Consider the following 21,333-nt stretch of genomic DNA (forward strand, 5'->3'; position numbering starts at 1 on the left):
GAAGCCACAAGATTGCTAAATCAAGAGTCCTAGGGGAAAATAAGTTATTAATATCTTTGTGCGTAGTTCTTTTCCAAAAATTGAGAGCTCGACAATTTTAAATTCCGAACTACTGCTACTTGAAGCGTTCTTTCTTGCCACAGACATCCAGTATTCCCTTCCCGCTCTTCCTGCGTCCCAGGCACGCACAGGACGTCGTGTTGCGTAGACTTTGAATGGCTCTGGCAGCCACGACGTGGGCGCGTGCCCCGGGGGCGGCAGCGAGGGGATTTTGAGCGCTGCGGCCTTATTCGAGGCCATTAGCGTCTCTTGTCATCTTTTATGACGGGCTCGCGTGGGATTCTGTTGCTGAACCTCTGCTACGCCGTTCTCGCTGCCCCTCCACATCACATCCAGCAGTGGCGTGTCCAGTCCCACCCGAGGGGAGCCCCAGGCCGGGTTAACAAATCTTGGACATGGCTGTCTGTCAATATTTGTTCACAGAGAATGTGCTTCCTTCCCTATTTTCGTGTAGTAGTCCCACGTTGGCTGTTTGAGTTTCTGCAGCATCAAATCTTTCGTCAATTGATTGCGGCTTTTGTTGGCTATGATGTCACAAATTGTTAAATCGATGATGGGTCGTGCGCCATCAAAACGGTATCCTCGGGTCTCTAGAGCCGTAGTGTTTCGCGTCGATCACGTGTTGTTATGGCCCTGTGCCTTGTTGATGTGACAAGTATTTCGGCATTGCCAATCACATATCATCTAACTTCTAGTGCGCTGTTAATGTCACAGGCGGTTAGGCCCTTACTGCCTAAATGTCAAGTCTCTGTGTCCCTGGTGAGTTATCTGCCACAAGTCCACCGCTCTCCGATGCATCATTGGTGTTCTAATTTTTTTGACACCATGATGCCATTTAAGACCAAATACGAGACTCCCTAGTGTGTTATTCATATCACAGCTTGTTAGGCCCTTTGCTGATGTGACAAGAGTTTGGGTTCCTGGTGTGCCACGTGTCACAAATCATTGGCTCTCTAGTGCTTCTTCAGAGTAACAACTCATGCGGTCTCTGGTGCATTATAAAAATCATGCAAATCATATATTTGGGGGTCAGTAGGGATTTATCAATTTAACAATACGTTGGAGGCGATGTGTGTCACAAACGTCACAAATAAGTGGGCCCCTAGGGTTTTGTTAGTATCGCAAATCTTCTGGTTAATTGTAGGTGACACAAATTGCTACATAGTTGGTTCCCCTTGCACCAAATGGAAGTCACACATCATTGGATCTATGGAGCACGAGCAGTGACACTCAACTTTGCATCCCATGCATGTTCTTGTCACAAATTTCTGAATCCTTCAAGTGGTTTAAAAGTCACAAATTCTTGATTTCACAGTGTACCTCGGTGTCACAAATCATGCTGTTACAAATTCTTATTCTCCTCAAATGTTGTCAGGGTCACACATCATGGCGCACATGGGTGTCACAAATCATGATACAAATTATTTGGGATCTGTGTGTTATTAATATAATATAATGAGATGCCACTTACAGTTTGTTCTCAATATCACAAATCCATAGTCCGCTGGTGTCTTGAGCATGTCACTAGTCATTTGGTCCATTGTAGCTCATCATCACAAACACTTAAGTCACAGATGAGCTGTGATTTTCATTATTCGTTATTGCTTCACCATCTATCAGAAATCCTTGCACATCCAATGATTCTTCACTGTTTGGCCCGAGCGGCATCATAAAATTCTTAAATTGTTGGGTCGGTAGAGCAGCATCCGTGTCACAAATAGTTGAGTTTCTGGTGTAACGTTAATGTCATATATGGTTGCTGCTCTGGCACATCAACAATATCACAGATTCTTAGGTCATTGCTGCATTGTGAACATCACAGATTCTTGAGTCTCTGGTGGATTGTGTATGTCCCAAGTTCTTGGATTTATGGTGCAATTTTTGTATATATGTGGGTCTTTGTTGCTTTGTGTATGTCAGCTTCAGGAAGCACCTCAAGACCTGGGTCTTCGAGCAGTAGCAGCACCAACCTCCCACTCCCCCACCCCCACAGCACTTTGAGACCCTCACGGGTGAGTAGCGCGCTTTATAAATGTCCATGATTGATTGATTGATTGTCCAAGATGCGTTGTTGCTACATTGTGTACAACACAAATTATGTGTTCCCTTGTGGGCAGTTGGTATCACACATCCTCTGGTCACTAGCTCGTTGCCTGTCATAAATCATTAGGCCTTTGGTGCATTGACCCTATCACAGATTGGTACCTCCGTTCATGGTGCAGAACCTGCTGTAGGTGAGCGAGCCGCTCATTCAATGCTCCCTTACCGAGATGGCCTGCAAAGGGTGATAGGATCACTCTGATGTCTAGTAAGGAGTCGCTTCTGCAACCTTGGACCATCGCCTCATTTCATAGCTGCATCCCAACAGTTGTGGGTCAATAAAGGCTTTCGATCACGTTAGAGGACAGCAAACAGTTGCCAGCCAGATGGACATGGCTTTTGATCAATATCTGTGAGAGGTTGCTGAGGACCTCAGTAAACGAGACAGATGCCATGGTAGCTAGGACCCGGTGTACTACAGGCTACAGTGGTAACTTGGACAACAACAACTGGACTTTCCCAGTCAATAAACTCTCCCGCTGCAGAGCAATGTTCTCCTCCCAACATGGCCCAAGGAGAAGTTCAGAGAAAAATCTCATACCTGCACCTCACAGCACTGTGTTCGTGCAGGACGCAAAAGGTGCTCTCTGTGAAAAGAACCCTGTCTTGGATTGAACTGGTACCCCACGTTGAGACTTTCTTTAAGCCGTGGCTCCAAGTTTTGTAAGGTAGCCACAATCCAAGGGCATAACCACCATGCATGCAGCATCTCTCATGTGCCCATTATGCCAGTAGTTGTGCTCACCTATGCCAGTATCTGACACCTTTTCCTGAAGCCAGCCTTGAATCCTTTGGGTGTAAACATGAACCTCAGAGTGACAAATACCAAGGAGTCAAACATGGCAAAAGGGCTTAATTTGAGACAGTGGTTTCCGGTGCTCAGCGCAAGCACTTAATTGCCAACACCGGCACTTATGACACTCTACCACATGGTGGTGCTGTTTGTTGAAATGAGAGATGAACACAATAACAGGTTTTTATTCATTCAAAGTACATTAAAAATGACTAATACCTGCTACCCAATCCATTCTTATAGATTTGAGGCCTGAAATATTCCGCATTGTCATACCTGTAGGGGGTTATGCTAAGTGGTTGTGTTGGGTCTGTCACTGGCGGCGATGGCAGGGGCAATGGGCGGTGCAAGATGCAGTGGCCTCCTGACGAGGGCCACGGCTCTTATTTTTGTACAAATTAAGCGCTGCTACCTACCACAGATCAGAAGAAGTTTGAGAAGAGGATCTTCTGGACGCAAGAACAGGCAATCACCTATGACAAGAAAAAACATTCAGCTGTAAATTGGGAGAACAGGGAGGACTGGATCCGCATATGATCAGTCGAGATCAGCTGCCCCTCGTGTGTCTCAGACTTTTCATGCGCCAAGCAGGCGGCACCATGCTTCTCTCAAAGTCTCATTTCCGAAATGTACTTAAGTACCACAAAGAGATTATGTTATTTCTGTTCAATTGAGACTGCGAACATGGCTTTATGACTTAATGGGCTACTTTCAGTGAAAGGGGATATTTTATTATATGTTGATTCTTCCTGAAGCCAGACAATTCTTAAACAAATAAAGGCTGATATGACAGTGGGAGAGATCTGCCAGGCCACCCAGTCTGCCCGTTCACCAGCCTGTTGGAAATATTACAGGAACTACTCAGTCTGTGGCTTTACTCTGTTTGCCCCTTTGCCTTCCGTTGGTGCAGGTCCCTTTGCACCCGGGGCTTTTGCCAATGCTTTGTTTGAAAAAAAAAACCCAAAAATGGTAATTGTACTGGCTCAAAGCTTTGTTATTCAGCAAGGGTTGCTGAAACAAAGCTGCATAGTCTTAATCCCACCTCATTCCTCTTTCTCCACCACCCTAAATTAACTCAGCGGCGGCTGGCAGTATGAAAATATGGGAGGATGCTATGCACCTAACTCACCTCAATGATTCTCCTGCCGAGTGCAGCATTCCCGGCGATGGTGGTGTGACGTGACGTCCACGAGGCGGAACCGGAAGGACTTCCATTCATGGCCAGTGGAACGCGACTCCTGAACAATCCTGGAGCTGCTCCCAGCAAAACAGCAGCTCCAGGATTGGTGGGAACAGGCTAACCCAGTGCTCACTTTGAGGCTGGGGACCTATGCCAGCAATAACGGGGGATTGTTGCGTGTACAGTGCGCATGTTGGGCTGGCCGTAAGTACTCACCCGGCAAACAAGACATGTGCACTGAAAGGGGCGGGAGTAATCCTCCAATAGCAGGATTCAGCCCCGCCACCCTGCCTCACGCTCGCGCAGTGTCAAAAAGAATTGTCATTATTATAACTTTTTATTTATTAGTGTTTGCCTGCCGCGATCACAGCAGCTGGGGCGAAGTTCCTGAACTTAATATCTCTTCGTTTAACTGTGTTGGCTCATATTCCACCCCTGCTTTCTCCCTTTCTTACTGTTTTCCTCTCGCCCTCCTTCATTCTAACTTTCCTTCCTCTCTCTTAGAAAGTCTGATGATGCACAATAAGTTCAGGGCCAGAGTGCTAAGGGCGACCGCCTGCAATTACTGGCACAAATTAAGCACTGAAATTCTCACAAGAATCCTCGGCATTAACGGGTTGGAGATGAAGACCCGGCCTTCAGTTCTTAGAAACTGCTGAACAGGATGTCCCCACTCATCAGACTTGGCCCATTGCTCCTGCAGTTCAGGAAATATCTGAGGATAGGATTTTCATGTAAAGTCTAATCCGCTGATAATGCCATCCTTAACTTCGCCCCTGTCGGGGTGTGCATATTTGTTTTAAACTGGTGACGTTTCCCTTCTCAAAGTTTGGAAGTTTCAGACCACCATCGCCGAGCTCGTCGCCCCCCAAGCAATCACCTCCAAAGACTTAATTTTACTCGGTGACCTGAACTTCCACCTCGACAACCACAACGACCACGACATCATCACTCTCCTCAACAACGTCGACAACCTCGGACTGAAGCAGCTGGTCAGCAGTTAAAAAAAACCCAGCAAAGCCGCGGACGTCACACCTTCCCAGGAACTCTGCGACAAGCTCAGCTCCTACTTCCATCTGAAGATCAAGACCATCTACGACGATTTCAGCGAACAGATGCCGGACCCCCCACCCCCTCCCCAACGCCGCCGATAAACCAACCATCATGACCTGGAAACCAGCCACCGTCGAGCACATCACCACTACCATGAAGAAAACCCACTCAGGAGCCCCAACGGACCCCTGCCCACCGCACATATTCCACAGGGCCGCCGCCTTCACACCCGAACTTGGACTGACCATCAACGCCTCCTTCATGTCCGGCATCTTCCCAGACGACTGGAAGCGGGTGGAGGTTAAACCCTTCCTCAAGAAACCCACTGCCAACCCAACTGACCTGAAAAACTACCGGCCCATCTCCCTCCTCCCTTTTGCGGCCAAAATCACAGAGAGACTCATGAATGCCCAGTTGACCACCTTCATCGAAGAGAACTCTATCCTAGACGCTTCCCAGTCTGGATTCCGCAGCAACCACAGCACCAAGACCGCCCTCCTCGCCGCCACAGACGACATCCGCATGCTACTCGACCAGGGACACACCCCGGCCCTTATCCTTCTAGACCTCTCCGCAGCCTTCGACACCGTTTCTCATCGCACTCTTGCAACCAGACTCCATGACGCGGGGATACAAGGAGCGCCCTTGACTGGATCCATTCCTTTCTCTCCGGCAGAACCCAGAGGATCAGACTCCCTCCCTTCTTCTACGAACCCGCCGATATCAACTGCGGAGTACCCCAAGGATCATCACTCAGCCCCACGCTCTTCAAAATTTACATGCCCCCTCTCGCCACCATCGTTTGACAGCATGGGCTCAGCATTGTATCCTACGCCGGCGACACCCAGCTCATTCTCTCACTCACAAAGAGTCCCAAAGACACCTGATTCTGCTTCCAGGAAGGAATGAAGAACGTGGCAGCCTGGATGAAAGACAGCTGTTTGAAGCTCAACTCAGAGAAGACCGAGGTCCTCATCCTTGGACCCTGCACCTCCGCCTGGGACAACACCTGGTGGCCCTCCACCCTCGTGAACCCACCCACTCCTACTGACCACACATGAAATCTCTGCATCATCCTCGACTCCTCCCTCTCCATGAACCGCCAGATCAACTCCGTTGCTTACCCAGCTTTAACTGCTTGCGCATCCTCCGCAAGACCTTACAAATGGATCCCCCCTGACTGCAGAAAGACCGTCACCCACGCGATCGTAACCAGCAAACTGGACTACGGGAACGCCCTATATGTCGGATTCAACAGAACCCTACAACACAAACTCCAGACCATCCAGTACGCCGCTGCCAGACTCATCCTCAGAACACCTCGTCATGAACACATGACCCAACACCTATGAGACCTCCACTGGCTCACTGTTGAGAAGAGGGTCACCTTCAAACTCCTCACCCATGCCTACAAATCCCTCAACAACATCGGACCCAAAAACCTCCACAAGAGAGTATCCTTCCACATACCCAAGAGGAACCTCCGCTCTGCTGACCTCGCCCTGGCAGAGGTCTCCCGCATCCACAGAGACAGAACAGGCGGAGAGCCTTCTCCTACATCACAGACAAGACCTGGAACGAGCTCCCTGTGAACATCAGACGCTTCCCAACCCTGCACACATTCAGGAAGGACCTCAAGACCTGGCTCGACTGATCCGGAGCTCCCCCCCCAGCACCTTGAGACCCTCATGGGTGAGTAGTACGCTTTATAAACCCCTGATTGATTGATTGGTTGAGTGATATTTTTGTGTCTCCTCCTAAGTATGTGAGAAACAGGGGTGGGCAAGAGTGAATTTGTGAATCTTTAGAGAAGATTAGCTGACTTGTGCTTGACAGAATGTGGCATTTGAGGGCTCAAATGCTTTTAAGAAACACATGGCCGTCGATTCGCCAAAATGCGAGGGGTAGCGCAAGTGACATCACAAGCCCTCTGATGACATTGTAGTTAATGACCGGGGGTGGGGTACTTGCAATTCCTGCCTTTGCCGTCCTGCAACGGCAGTAGGTAAGAACGGATGGGAGGGGTGGCCACTGCCCCCAGCACTCATGCCGCCCCCCCCCCTTTGCTATGCCACTGGTAGCATTACAGGAGGTGATGTCATATGACTTGGGATCCTAATGAAAAAGAACACCTATGGCTGAAAGGCACAAAGATCAGAACAGCTTTGGCTGTAGCAGTGCAGGCTTCAATTATTATGATGAACTTCTACTACGATGCCCCGGGAGAGTATCCCCAAAGACAATGTTGAAAGAAATGGGGTCAAATGTCACACAAATTGGCTCAAGAGCCAATGGTGTGCCAAATCAATGTCGCCTGGTGCTACCCAGGGGTTGACCCTATTTTTTCAGAATGTGCAGTGGTTGCCCCGAAAGTCAATGGCTAGACCCTATATGAAATAGATGTAACCCTTTAAGCCAAGAATTGCCTACAGTATGGTAGTGCCAGACCGTTGCCAAGAATTACATAAAGTATGCCAGTGACAGAACTGCCATTTTCATTCACACACTTGCTCATAAGGTCTCTCTCTCTCTGTCTCACTCACTCTCACTCTATCTCTCACTCTCTCAAATACAAGAAGAGGATATGACAACATTTTGAAATGTTTACCTACAAAGATTTCCTATTTCAGCATTGCCTGTACCATGAAGCTGTTTTGTTCCCGGTTGATTTCCGCTAATTTGACACATTGTGTCCTGTGTCGTCCCAAATGTCTACACTGCAGTGAAGCTTCTGTGCACCCTGGGGTTTGGACGGTGGGTCGCTCTGTCACCGAACAAATTGTAATAGTTGCAGCGCACCTGTTTACAAACTCAGTGATCCAAGTTCGTCGGCTCTTCTTTTAAAGGAGAAGTACACCCTGGAAATAGATTTCTCTTTTCCTGATGCACGTTAGTCACTACAGAGTCCAGGGGTCACAACAATAATTCATGGGTCACAAGGGAGAGTGCAGGGGTCGCAACTTTGACCTCTAGCGACCCTAAATGACGTCCTTGAAGAAACACAGTGAGAGAGAGCATTGACTGGGATTATCACCTAGTCCCCCAAGCTCTCAAGTTGCCCATGCCCATGCAGGAGTATATTGCACACTTCTGGTTTTTGATTGGCATTGTGGGGCTTTTAATTTAAATTTTATACTGGGATAAAACATCATTACAACACTGGGAAACTTGAAATCCCTGTAGATCCATTTGATCGAATTTCTGGGGATTTGGTTGTGATTCGATACCGCATATCAGTAAGCGGTATGTGCAAAAGCGTATGGCATTTTGCAACTTTTTTTGTCCACAGAAAAAAAATATATTGTTGAAAAAGCCCTTTCCCAGACCCTCTCACCATTTTTGGGGTGTTGCTTCTCATTTCTACTCTGGGAATGGATTTACTCTGTTACGTAAATGGAGTAACTCTGCTTGCAGGGTGGGAAAATGCAGAGAAAAAATGTAAACACTGCCAACCTACTCCATGTTATCATGTCCATTGCTTCCACTCCTTTGCTTTTAAACTAAAATTACTGCCTTCTAGCTGGGCTAATTCGCTCAGTGGCTCCAAATTAAGACTAGAACACTCAAAATGCATTGTGCTGTTCCACGAAAACCCAGCACTGAAAACGGTGTCAGAGATTACACGTACTGAGGTGAAGAAGACTTCCAAAGCCCTCCTGCTATGGAACACTTACTCCTCACCCATTAGGGAACATTTACTTTTACCTAATGTTACAACAGGAAGAGGTAATATTATGTGGGAGTACATAGGTTGAACTCAGGTTGCATTTACACGCTCAAATGACTTGGTGAATCCAACTCTCACTGTGTTGTGTTGATTTGTGTTTCATATATTGATGGCGAGGCAGTGGACGGCACTTTCCTGCACGCTCCTCATGCATGATCCATCCTCGCTTTTAATACATTTGAAGATCTCAAGTCATTCAGGTAAACATTAAATTATAAGAGGACCAGTTAGGCGCCTAGAAATGATTTAGGGGCATAATATGAAGAACAGCGTTAAAATTATCGCCGGTTTAGCAGCAGAAAACTGCCGCTAAAGCGGCGATAATGAGCTTGATAATATGCCCTGGAGCATTCCAATAGAAGCCCATGTTCACACCAGAACATGGACTTCTATTGGGATTCTCAAGGGCACATTATCAAGCCCATTATCGCCATTTTAGCAGCAGTTTTCTGCTGCTAAACCGGCGATAATTTTTAAGGCCGTTCTTGATAATATGCCCCTTAGTGAGCTACGAATTCTTAACAGTTTCATGTGAGTAATACAAACGAGTTGAGAAAAAGGACCTCAGATTAATAATGAAACTGGCCCGGAAAGGCACCGGGGCTTCTAGCTCTGCAGGCGCAAAGAAAGTGTACTGCTCTCTATTCAACATGCCCCATAAATACAGCATTCTTCTCCCAGCGGGGCCGAGCCGTCCACAGGAAGGAAGCGGCTCAAACACTTTGAATAAATGAGATGGTGGCGGCTGCTAGGAAGAGCAAGGACACCGGATAGATCCTCAACGCTTAAAGGAGCCGGGGATGTTGGCTGGGAGCACCAAAGGGAAGTGAGACTACAGCGTTTGTGCTTGATTTATATTAAGCGATGGGTGCCAGATGAACTCTTAAAATGGTGGTCAAGCTGCATGCGTTAAAACCGTGGTTTATTGGGAGAGAGGGGTGCAGCACGGACCACTGTCCACCCATAATGTGTGAAAAAGGCCACTTTATTGAAACAGGTGCACATCACAAATTTTACCTGGGCAACCCACCTTACAAAACGAAACCTTGTTATGCATCAAATGAATTTTCCAATATCCTACCCCCACTCCTACCATCCCACCCACATATCTCATATGCTGATGACACCCAGCTGGTGTTTCCATACTCGGAGGTGTCTGAAGAGGCCTTTGCGACTTTTAAGGGATGCCTCCGAGATGTGGCCAGATGGATGAACGCCAATAAACTTAAACTGAATACTGAGAAGACTGAGGTTATCTTCTTTGGCAAGGGGTTGCCCCCCCCTGCAGAACTATGGTGGCCGGTGGAAATGGGAACACCTCCGTCACCGAGCCAGAGCGCGAAAAATTTGGGAGTCCGATGGGATAGCAATCTCTCCTTCGCTTCCCATATTCAGCAGGTTGCTGGCTGCTGTCTCACCAAGTTGAGAAATCTACGCAAGATCTTGAGACTACTACCAGTAGAGTGCCGTAAAATGGTGGTCCATGCTACAATAACATCGAGGCTGGACTACGCAAACGGACTCTATCTCGGCCTCCCACGGTATCTAATCCAGCGCCTTCAGACGGTGCAGAATGCGGCTGCGAGACTGTTGAGGTGCATTCCTTTCAAACACTCTGTCTCTCCGCATCTACGGGCAATGCACTGGCTCCCAGTGGCCAGCCGGGTTAAGTTCAAAACCCTGACGCTGGCCTTTAGGTCCCTGTTTGGCACTTGCCCTAACTACCTGAAAGTTAGACTCCCCAGGTATCACCAGTCTCGGTCCCTCCGCTCCAACGGGCAGGTGAAGATTGTGATCCCGCGAGTGCGAAGGGCACGGCTGGGCGGAAGAACGTTCTCGGCCAATGTGGCGGGGCTATGGAACTCTCTTCCTTCCGCTCTCCAACAGGCCCCCTCAGAAGCCTGTTTTAAACGACTGCTGAAAACCTGGCTTTTCACTCCACAACGTTAAGTATGCCACATGACTTCTACGGCCGTTCTGTTCTTATAGCGCCGGGATACCTCCTTGTGAGGCAACTGTTCGCGCTCTATAAAACTCTTTATTATTATACCCCTCTATGCAACGATATAATTTGTATTGTAGTGCATTTCAATAATTTGAACTTTAACATTCCCCTTCAGCCTACAACGGCATGTATTAACCTTTAAGCAATCAAACTTTCTATACTTAACAACCTAGAACTTTCTGCTTACCCTCCCTTTTCACATGGTTCACTAATGGCAACGCCAATCAAACTTATGTAAACTCATGCAAAATTTTCCAGGCCACCACGATGAAGAAAAAGAACGCCTGTTGGCTTTTTCTGCCGACCCATCCACCCCTAGCTGCTCCTGTTAGACCACGCGCGGCCGCCATACCAACTAATATTCAGGGTCCTTGCCAACAGCTCTCTCAGCTCCAACAGGTACAATTCCATGCCTATCCACGGAAGATGCACACCATCAACTCTGAAGAATTTCTTTTTGTCATACTTGACATCCGCATTACAAATGTGTCTGAAATCAACTTACAAAACTGACTAATTTCCCCGTTTACTTTCCTGCGTGACCTATAACACACTGAGGGCTAGCTGGCCCACCTGCAATTCCTGTGTCCAGATAACAAACCAACAAACCCACCTTGCCTTGATCCGAAATAAATTCTGCTTCAAAGCTCTTAACAAAACCACACCTTTTTCAAGCACAACCCATGTTCCCCCAAATGGATTACCAGAACGTCCGAGCATCTTCCCCCAACAACTTGCCGTTCAAACACTGCATCAATTCACTCCCTCTCATACCTCCTTTACCCCAGGAAACAAACGCCGGTCAACGCCCAAATTCGCTCCATAACCCATCTGCGCTTCTTGCTGCTCTGCCTACTTGATGATTGAGTGCCCCCCCCACCCAAATGGGCACGTCATTCACTGCTGGACCAGCAACAGAACCTGAAACAGAAAATATCAGTCAGTATTCAGACAACATGCCCTTCAGCGCATCCCTCTGCCCCAGTAACACACATGTATCACCTAAAGCAGTCCAATGACCAGTGCCCCTACCGCATAATGCCTCACGTGCCCAACCTCCATTACCAAGTCTCCCCAAACCTTCTGGCTCCTTGCCCAAACTTCAAGCATCCTCTGTCCCATTTCCCCAGCTGATGGGGCTTAACCCCACAACAATTTCCCCATAAAAGCGATACTCGCAAGCTTTCCTGCAATAGTCACTCATGACAGGCCCTTCTCCGTCAAGTCCAACATAAACGTAACGTCTCTGTCCTACCCCACCCCACCACCCCTCGCACCTCAGGCCAAAAATTCAGCAATTGGTAATGGAATCAAAGCCGCCATTGTTCAGTCGTCAAAGGGGCCTCCCATCCCGCCTTCCAAAACCTCCTTGTCCAGCTTGTCCTGCTCTGCCTGTCTGTGTTCCTAGGCGAATCACAAATGATCTGCCCATCTCCGCACCCAGGGGCCTGCATACCCCAATCAAAAACCCCATTGGAAATCATCCTGCAATACCCTTGCCTCCTCTGGCTGATTATAAAACCCCAGCCGTTATTCCAACCTGTCTACTTTAACCAGAGTAAGAGCCTTTTGCACCAGATCCCTGTTCTCCCCTTCTCCCTGTTTCCATATGACTGCTGCTGCTGGTGTGTCCCCGGACCTCTAGCATATAGCTGTCACTGTCTTGCATTCTGTCCCTGGTAACAGCCTGCAGCCCCATAGCAATGAATGAATGCATGCCTGCATGTGCACTTGGAGCATGCATGCTGAAACCTGCAGTACTCCCATGTACACAAAACCTTTTTGTCGTCATACAGGTTACCCCCATCCTGCTTTGTCTTTTTGATGTAGTTGCCACCAATAGTTGGCTTGGGCGCCCCTGAAAGGGTCGATAAACGATCGTCAAGCCACTGGCCGTAAAAAAATCATCCCAAATTTTACAGGGCTCTTGGTATGCTGCCACGTCTGTGTCAAGTTTCTCCCCACTTCACCTCAAGATACCATGTCAAGCGCACCTGGACTTCCTCATCATATTGTGCCGAGGTATACCCGCTAAAAGTGATATGAACTTTGCTTATAACGTCCATATATTTGAACATTGCCTGGCGTAAATAGGCCCCTCCTTTTGTCATCTTTATCAATTTTGCTCTCCCCACTGTCTGCCTTGACACTGCTAACCCCCCTTCCCATTGTCGCCATTCCTTGGTCACTCTTCGCACTGTCGACTTGTCCATACCCACCACCATGTCATCCAAGTACTTTACCCGTAACGCAGCAACTCACCTGCCCCTTCACCTCCCATGTCCACATTCATGGACACCATTCCCACGCCGGCATACTGGCTCTAACCTGGCTCCAAGATCAGTGACCATACAGATGCTTTCCGCCTCACCAGTGGCCCCTGAATTCCCAACACCGAACTCTGCTGAGCCTCATTTGCCTGTACCAGACTGGACAGTACCACATTGGCAGGACCCCTCCCTCTTCCATATGCCAAGCTGTGCCTCCACAGGCTCCTCTCCGTCCCCCACCTCGCCTTCCTCAAGGCTCTCCTCATCATAATCCACCAGCATTATACTCATAGGGTCTTCCGCCTTGGCCCAAATATCAGGGCGTGCTCTCACTCCCTGTCTTGGTACAGTGGCGGAATGGTTCCTCAACAACATCCAGAGAACCACCCGTACGAGGCCCAGCAAACCCTTCAACCCTGTGCACATGAGCCGCACCAAGCTCTCCCTCGTCCGGAAACCTCTGATGCTTCTCTACTTGGAAAAAAGTTGACAGGACTCGTTGATTGGTACCTTGCGCCCTCCTAGCCTGGACTTTGCCCCCTTCAGGGACCCAGGACCAACAATCCTGTTTCGCACCTATGCCAGCACCCCGCTCCGCATACCACTCTGCTCCCGCCTCCCCAACGCCCGCTGACCAGTCTCGTCACTAGATATCCCAGCCACCAGCTCCCCCAGCTCACCCTGATCCTCTTGCTCACTCCACTCAAATATGGCTGCCAGAAGAGCTTTTGCGGGCCCATCTTTACCCCTTGCCCACTGTGATAATTCGCTGCTCACCGGTGCCAAGCACCCTACTGCTCGCTTCCCCCTATCCTCAACTCGCCAAGGACCCCTGCCGCCCAGCATGCACGCACCCACTGTGTGACCCTCTGAAGCCAGTCCCACTTCCCCAACCATGATCCATGCCTATGATCTGCGGAAACCTCTGCCCATTCCACTAATTATGCCTCTTGCGAAGTCCCCATATCCTTGGGACCCTTTATATGTATGTCTGTGACCCCCTCCTGCTCTCTGCAGTCTCGCTGCAACCAGTAGGTCCCTTGGGCTGTTCCCCATATACCGCCCCCTTCGTTGTGGCCTCAATAAGTAGTTTTGGGGTCTTTCCTCCCCCTCCTGCCCCTTGCACTATCGTTAGTCACATTAACCTCCGCTGGCGATTCCAAAGCACCTACCCACTTTGACATGAGACCTTTGGCAGCAGCCCTTTACATGCGCAGCCCGCGCGGGCAGGCTGCTGCCACCTTTGCATTGACAGGAGCAGCATCCCTATTAGCGGTCGCATTGCTATCAGCCCTCTTGCTACCCAGATGATGTTGCACTCTCCAGTCTGCGAGGCGGCAAGCACGCCAGCCGAACGCAGTCGGATGCTCAGAAGTCCAAACTCGGTGGCACAGGTTCACTACCCACAACCAGATCAAGCCGTCTGGCCAACCGCAGGAGCAGCATCACCTGAGCAACTTTCGCAACTGCCAACACCATTTCAGCAGACTAGCTACAGGAGCTGTACCTGCACCAAATTAAAGCAACAACTCGCCAAAGCATGCATAAATATAACCACTATAACTCCTTGCCACCAGTCGCCAGGTCACCTGTACCTAAAATGGTAGCAGGGAGCCCAAAAACAGCCCCTTTATAACCATTAGGTTACTCTGGGCTCTAAAATAGCCTCAATACAAGATGGCAGTCCTGGACTGCACCACCCTCCCAAACTTCCTGGGGGTCAGACCTACCTGTAGTTGGCCTCCCCCCATTGAGACTGTTCTCATGGGCCTAATTTAAGAAAACGTTCTCACTGCACTTGTTATGCAAGGAGTTACTTGTAGAGCACAGCAACGCTGAAGCTTCTTGGGGCTAAGGAATCATTACCAATGCTGTTAGAGGCATGACAAATGGTGTACACCACCTACCACTTTGGTCCCAGACCCAGTCAGTGTACTGTGCTGAGGGAGCCCCTGGAGCTCGGGCGCCCCCTGCACCGCGGAGGCTGATGCTAGACCATTGGATCTGGGTCAATATTGAAGTTTAAGAAAGCCAGCCTAGTTGGATTTTTAAGTTACACCCGCCACAAATTTTTGCAAAGAAAGATTGTCATTTTGGATTCCACCAATAGCTTTCAAGGGTGGATGAACTCAAACCTCTTCAGCCCCATTCAACCCTAAAAAGCTGTCCCTAGGGAGTGGAACATTGTTTTATATATAAACATACTTAATTTGATGTTGCAGAGAAATGATACTCTTTGAAACTCCACAGAACCCGATGTACTAATATTTCATGACCTCTTCAGTACTCGATTTTTTACATAGCACATAATATGTCACTTCTGCTGTTTCCAAACGCCTCAAATATAAGATGTTACTATTATTCCATTTAAGGGTATTCAGACAATTGTGCTGTAAAAGGAATCGTTTGACTCTCTTTTTGGTTTTTTTAAAAAATATTCTTGATGCACAATTCTCAGTTCCTAAATACACTCATAGTCAGATTCAGTGGCTGCAATAAGTGACTGGTGTATTTTCTCTGAGAGCTACAATAGCCATGGAAAATCTACAGCTCACACCTGGAAACTGGGGTGTCACCACGGTTCTTGGTAGAGACAACCACCCGCTCCCTGCACGTTGCGTCCAAGAGGACAGCAGAAAGCTTGAAGGAGGCTCCTCATTGAATATAGTATCTGAGACGACAGCTCAGGGCCCGAAGGAGGCTACTCAGCTCAGCCCATGACTCGGTGGCTTCTATGTAGAACCACATCAGCCATACTCTACACTGGCTTCATAAAGTTGGTTACATTTGGAGGAGGGGACTTCTTAGAGTAAGTAACCTCTTCAGCTCAAGGTGTATATCCCAAAAGCTTCCGTTGTTGCAGAAATAATGACTTACAGCTGTGAGACTCCATTAAAGTCAATGAGACCTTTGAAGATGGCTAACAGCTGGACTGTCCTTCAAAGGATGAGACATACATACTATGAAAGATATTTGAAATCTTTGTGGGGTGATCACTGCGTTGATGAGGTCTCTGTTTTTTCGATTGAATTCAATTCAATATGGCACACCATGAAGGATAGCGGCTGCCATCGGCCTTCCCCAGGGCACCAGACACACCCAGCATGTATAAACCTTGCTATTAAAACTAAGGATGGAGATACTTCTGTCAGACCAGAACTCAACAGACCTAACACAGAAAGTCAGATCTATATTTTCATTAAAACCAATTGCCCCAAACATTGGTAGTAGTCTAGAATCACACTGGCATGAATATGTCTGCCGCTAGGTATTGCTCGTAGGACAGAAGTCTACTATTAGGACTCTAGCAGCAGCTATAAGCCAGAACTGTAATGTGAATGAACCTGAGGGCTACAGATGCCGGTTGCTGGTCTAATCTATTAAAGAAGAGGATCCGTCACTGGAAGATTTGCTACAGCCCCGCAGCCAATACAGATATGGCCCTCAGGGCTAGGAAGAGGCCACGGCCACTCCTGGCTTTCCTTTTGGTACTCTATCAAAGCCCTTGCTACTGCAACTCTTAGGGGTCAAGAACTTGTGGCCACACCTAGAACAGAAACTTAACAGGCTTCTAAGAACCTCGTTTACCTTCTGCACTTTCCACTATTTGTCTTTTTCCAAGTCACTCAGCTGCTGAAAGGAAGTTGTTGAAGGGCTAAGGCTGGGACATATAAAGTCATCACGTGTCCTCAGGCGTGTGATTTCAGTTCTGCTACTGCCAACATTATGGTGACTTGATGTCCAGGTCAAAATATGGTCCGAATGCTCGTAGCAGGCCAAAAATTGAGGGTACCAGACCTTTATGTAGGTTAGAATTCCACTGTTATTAAAATAAATCGCCCTAGACACCAGCTGCAGGACAGCACTCGACCGTCATTAATACTGAGGGCTCACAGTGTACAGTGGCAACAGGCTAGAAAACCGCTGTCATCAAACCTGAGAGCCTCACTGGAGGCAGCAAGTCAGAACTTTACTTCCAAACTATTCCCAGGGTAAAAAAAGTTATACCTTGCTTGAAGAAATTCTGGTACCCTGTCACTTTGTAGTACACCACTGGATGGCGTCGATGTCTGTTTGCAGGCAGAGGCAACCAGTGCTTAATTAGTGCCGATGGTTGATACTGATCACACCGACATGCATTTTTTGCTAACCAGGACATATTTTTCATCATCAGACTTTAAGCCAGAGTAAGAGAGAAAAGGGTAGTGGGGCAAGGGGGGAATAAAAAAAACAATGACAACTGAAGAATTCATGAATGAAAAAGAACCTGCGAGAGTGAGGTAAAAGAGAGGTAAGGTGATGGAAGGAAGAGGCAAGAGATGGAATCAAGACTTGCTAGCCTTGGTGTTTGGCAACCCTAGCATTCCACAGCATCACTGGGATGGGGGGCTCCTAAGAAAATCTCTGGGCTGTTCCCTTATGTTTTTAGGTTGAGCCTGGGCAGCGCATGTGCAGCTCTACGAGGCATGCTGTATTCGAGTATGGAGTTGAAGCCAGGGCACAAGTCCTAAAAAAAAAGTGGGGGGACGCTGTCACCGGAAGTGACGTCACAACAGGAAGTGACGTCACGAAAGGTGGCTTGCACCTACGGGCTCATTGCCTCCCCTCGCTCACCCCTTACATACAATTGCATCAGAGAAGTCAGCGCGTGAGCAGCGTGCTGTGAGCTCCGAGCTCCTCGTCCCAGAGAGGCCAAAGAGTGAAGTCCAGCTGTTTGGCAGGGGGAACGGCGTTCACCCGGTAAAATAAGTGGGGGGACGCGTTCACCCGCGTGGTACCCCGACTCGAGCCCTGATTGAAGCTCTGTCCACTCTTCTCCCATATTTTTCTTTGGCTTGTCATTGTCCTTTGTAAATGCTGGCTTCTGATTTGTTAATGGGCTTGTTAGTCCCTCCTTAGTACCGCCTTGTCTTCATTTGTAACCTCTCACGAGGGCTGGCCCTTTTATTTCTGTTGTTACACAGAGCGTCTTATTTAGTCTCTAAGCACTATTTTCCTTAATGCGTTTCTCCTACTGCAGGCACGACATGCTTTCCTGCTACATTCAGCGCGCCATGTATGCTTTCACCTTCCAAGTAGCCCAGAACAATGGCGGCTGCTTCTTTGAAGTAAAATAGGTCTTGCATTTACAAGAGTTTGAGCTATTGGCATTGTAAATGACAATACCTTCTATGTGTTAATTATCGAAACATAAATAAAAGGCAGTGTCTTTTGCAATGCCATCATCTTAAACTCTGGCAGATGTGAGACCTATTGCACTGCAAATGCTTGTTATATATTAGGTGCTGGGGCCAACGTCCCACATGCTGCAATGACAGGTTTGCGGCTGCCTGCATAAAAGTAGAATTGCGTTGTGTGCCAAGCTTTGCATCTTGGCAGGGAGGGGAGGTCTCCAAGTGGGAGAATGAATGCTTCGTAGTGATAGTTTTGAGGACAAGGTTCAATGGCAGTTGCGTTATTCTTGCAAGATTTCGCTTATTTTTAAAACCCACACAAAGGCTCATTGTGCTGACTCTTTTTGTCCTAGGGCAAAACACAAGGGCAAACGGTGCGCTCTGCAGTCGCTCCCCACCCCGCGCGCCCTCTGAGTTCACAGGACGTTCTGTATCCGTGCTCGGCGCGCGCTGACGCCGCATTCCTCCCCCCAGCCAGCGTCGCCTACAAGACGCGCGTGTATCGAGTCGCCGCAGGGCGCGTGGTCACCTGACCGCCGCGTGGTTTCCACCTTCGCGAATAGGGTTGGCATTGAGCGCGCGGACGCGGAGGTGGCTCGTGACGGACTGAACCTGGTTTTGCACCCAGCGTTTTCCTATCCGACGGAGCTTGAACTTGGAAGAATGCGCGTTTTTTTTTCTTTCAACAATTGTCCGCTGTCACAACAGAACGAAAGGGCATTGTTAGGGCCACAAAAGGTGCTTCCCGTGTGCTTAGGACATGGGATGCAGCTTGTGTTTTGCGCAGAGTTGCCGCATGGTCGTGTTTTTTCACCGGCCTGGTCTGTATTTTTAAGTCGGTATATTGGGAAGCGCAGCGACTTGCACAATGTTTAACCTTCTGAAACATAAACCTAGCACAGCAAACAGATAAAGGTTGTTAACAGATTAATAAAATGTATATAAACAAACAAAATGTAAGATTAAACACAAAAGCTAGGCAATGCTTAGTTTTAGGGGCGTTTCATGGTGACATTTCGGCATGAGGACTCCTTCTTTGTGCTGGCTCGGAATGCATGCACCTTTCTTGCAGAGAACGTACAGGGTGTGCTGAAATTGGATTTATTGTGTGATGTTATGAGCTATTATGTGCTCACATTGGGTCTGTTCTGTGCTGCACAAAGCGATGTCCACAGCTGACAATGCTAGCAATATTGGGCATGATGGTTCAGCCTTATACGTGTTCTCTGGAACACCCTCCCCCTTTCACTAAAGCTTTGTACGGACCACCTGTCTTTTCGAAAAACCCTGAAAACTTACCTTTTTTCCAGCATTTAATTCATTCCCCCCCCACCACCCACTAGTACTGTCCGGGCATAGTAGCTGGTTCTTCTGTATGGCAAAGCGCAGAGATACCCCTTCGGGGGTCTATTCAGGCGCTATAGAAGCATATAAATAAATAAATAAATAAATAAATAAATAAATAAATAAATAAATAAATAAAATTGGACACGATGCTTCAACCTTATACATGTTAATGGTATTGGACACGATGCTTCAGCTTTATATGTGTTAGTGGTATTGGATAGTATGCTTCAGACTTATACGTTTTAATAGTATTGGGCACGATGCTTCCGCCTTATATGTGTTAATGGTATTGGACACAATGCTTCACCTTATACGTGTTAATGGTATTGGGCACAATGCTCCAGTCTTATACCTGTTAATGGTATTGGACACAATGCTTCACCTTATACGTGTTAATGGTATTGGGCACAATGCTTCAGTCTTATACCTGTTAGTGGTATTGGATAGTATGCTTCAGACTTATACGTTTTAATAGTATTGGGCACGATGCTTCCGCCTTATATGTGTCAATGATATTGGACACAATGCTCCAGTCTTATACCTGTTAATGGTATTGGACACAATGCTTCAGCCTTATACGTGTTGATGGTATTGGGCACAATGCTTCCGCCTTATATGTGTTAATGATATTGGACACGATGCTCCAGTCTTATACCCGTTAATGGTATTGGACACAATGCTTCAGCCTTATACGTGTTAATGGTATTGGGCATGATGCTTCCGCCTTATATGTGTTAATGATATTGGACTTTATGCTCTATTTTTATACCCGTGAATGGTATTGGGCACGATGCTTCAGGCTTATACGTGTTAATAATTTTGCACACAATGCTTCAGCCTTATACGTGCTACTGATATTGGAGGCGCTTCAGCCTTATACAGCCGTATACGTGTTAATGATATTGGACAGTAGGCTTCAGCCTTATACATGGTAATAATATTGGACACAATGCTTCAGCCTTATACGTGTTAATGATATTGGGCACAATGCTTCAGCCTTTTACGTGTTAATGATATTGGGCACAATGCTTCAGCCTTTTACGTGTTAATGATATTGGACACGATGCTTCAGCCTTATACATGTTAATGGTATTGGACACGATGCTCCATTGTCATACGTGTTAATGGTAGTGCGCATGATGCTTCAGCCTTATACTTGCTAACGATATTGGACACGCTTCACCCTTATACAGCCTTATACGTGTTAATGATATTGATCAGTAGGCTTCAGCCTTATAAGTGGTAATGACATTGGACACAATGCTTCAGCCTTTTACGTGTTAATGGTATTGGACACGATGCTTCAGGCTTATACGTGTTAATGGTATTGGGCACGATGCTTCAGCCTTAAACGTGGTAATGATATTGGACAGTAGGCTTAAGCCTTATACGTGGTAATGATATTGGACAGTAGTCTTCAGCCTTATACGTGTTAATGGTATTGGGCACGATGCTTCAGCCTTGTATGTGTTAATGGTATTGGGCACGATGCTTTAGCCTTATACGTGTTAATGGTATTGGGCACGATACTTCAGCCTTGTACGTGTTGATGGTATTGGATAGTATGCTTCAGCCTTATACGTGTTAATGGTATTGGGCACATGCTTCAGCCTTATACCTGTTA

General features: G+C 47.6%; 1 protein-coding gene across 3 annotated transcripts in view; it reads left to right on the forward strand.

The window, feature by feature from the left end:
* LOC144755960 (inactive phospholipase C-like protein 2) overlaps nt 1–21,333 on the forward strand; it is a 566,269-nt gene that overhangs the window by 232,167 nt on the left and 312,769 nt on the right. The window contains exon 1 of one of the 3 annotated variants that reach the window (XM_078645404.1): nt 18,968–19,100. The exons of the other annotated variants lie outside the window; for them this stretch is intronic. Coding sequence (XP_078501530.1) covers nt 19,026–19,100 — 75 coding nt within the window. The 5' untranslated portion in view covers nt 18,968–19,025. Of the gene's footprint in view, nt 1–18,967; nt 19,101–21,333 lie in introns of those variants that run through there. 3 annotated transcript variants of the gene reach the window in all.

This window comes from Lissotriton helveticus, chromosome 5_1, assembly GCF_964261635.1.
Source record: "Lissotriton helveticus chromosome 5_1, aLisHel1.1, whole genome shotgun sequence".
Classification (NCBI taxonomy): Eukaryota; Metazoa; Chordata; class Amphibia; order Caudata; family Salamandridae; genus Lissotriton; species Lissotriton helveticus.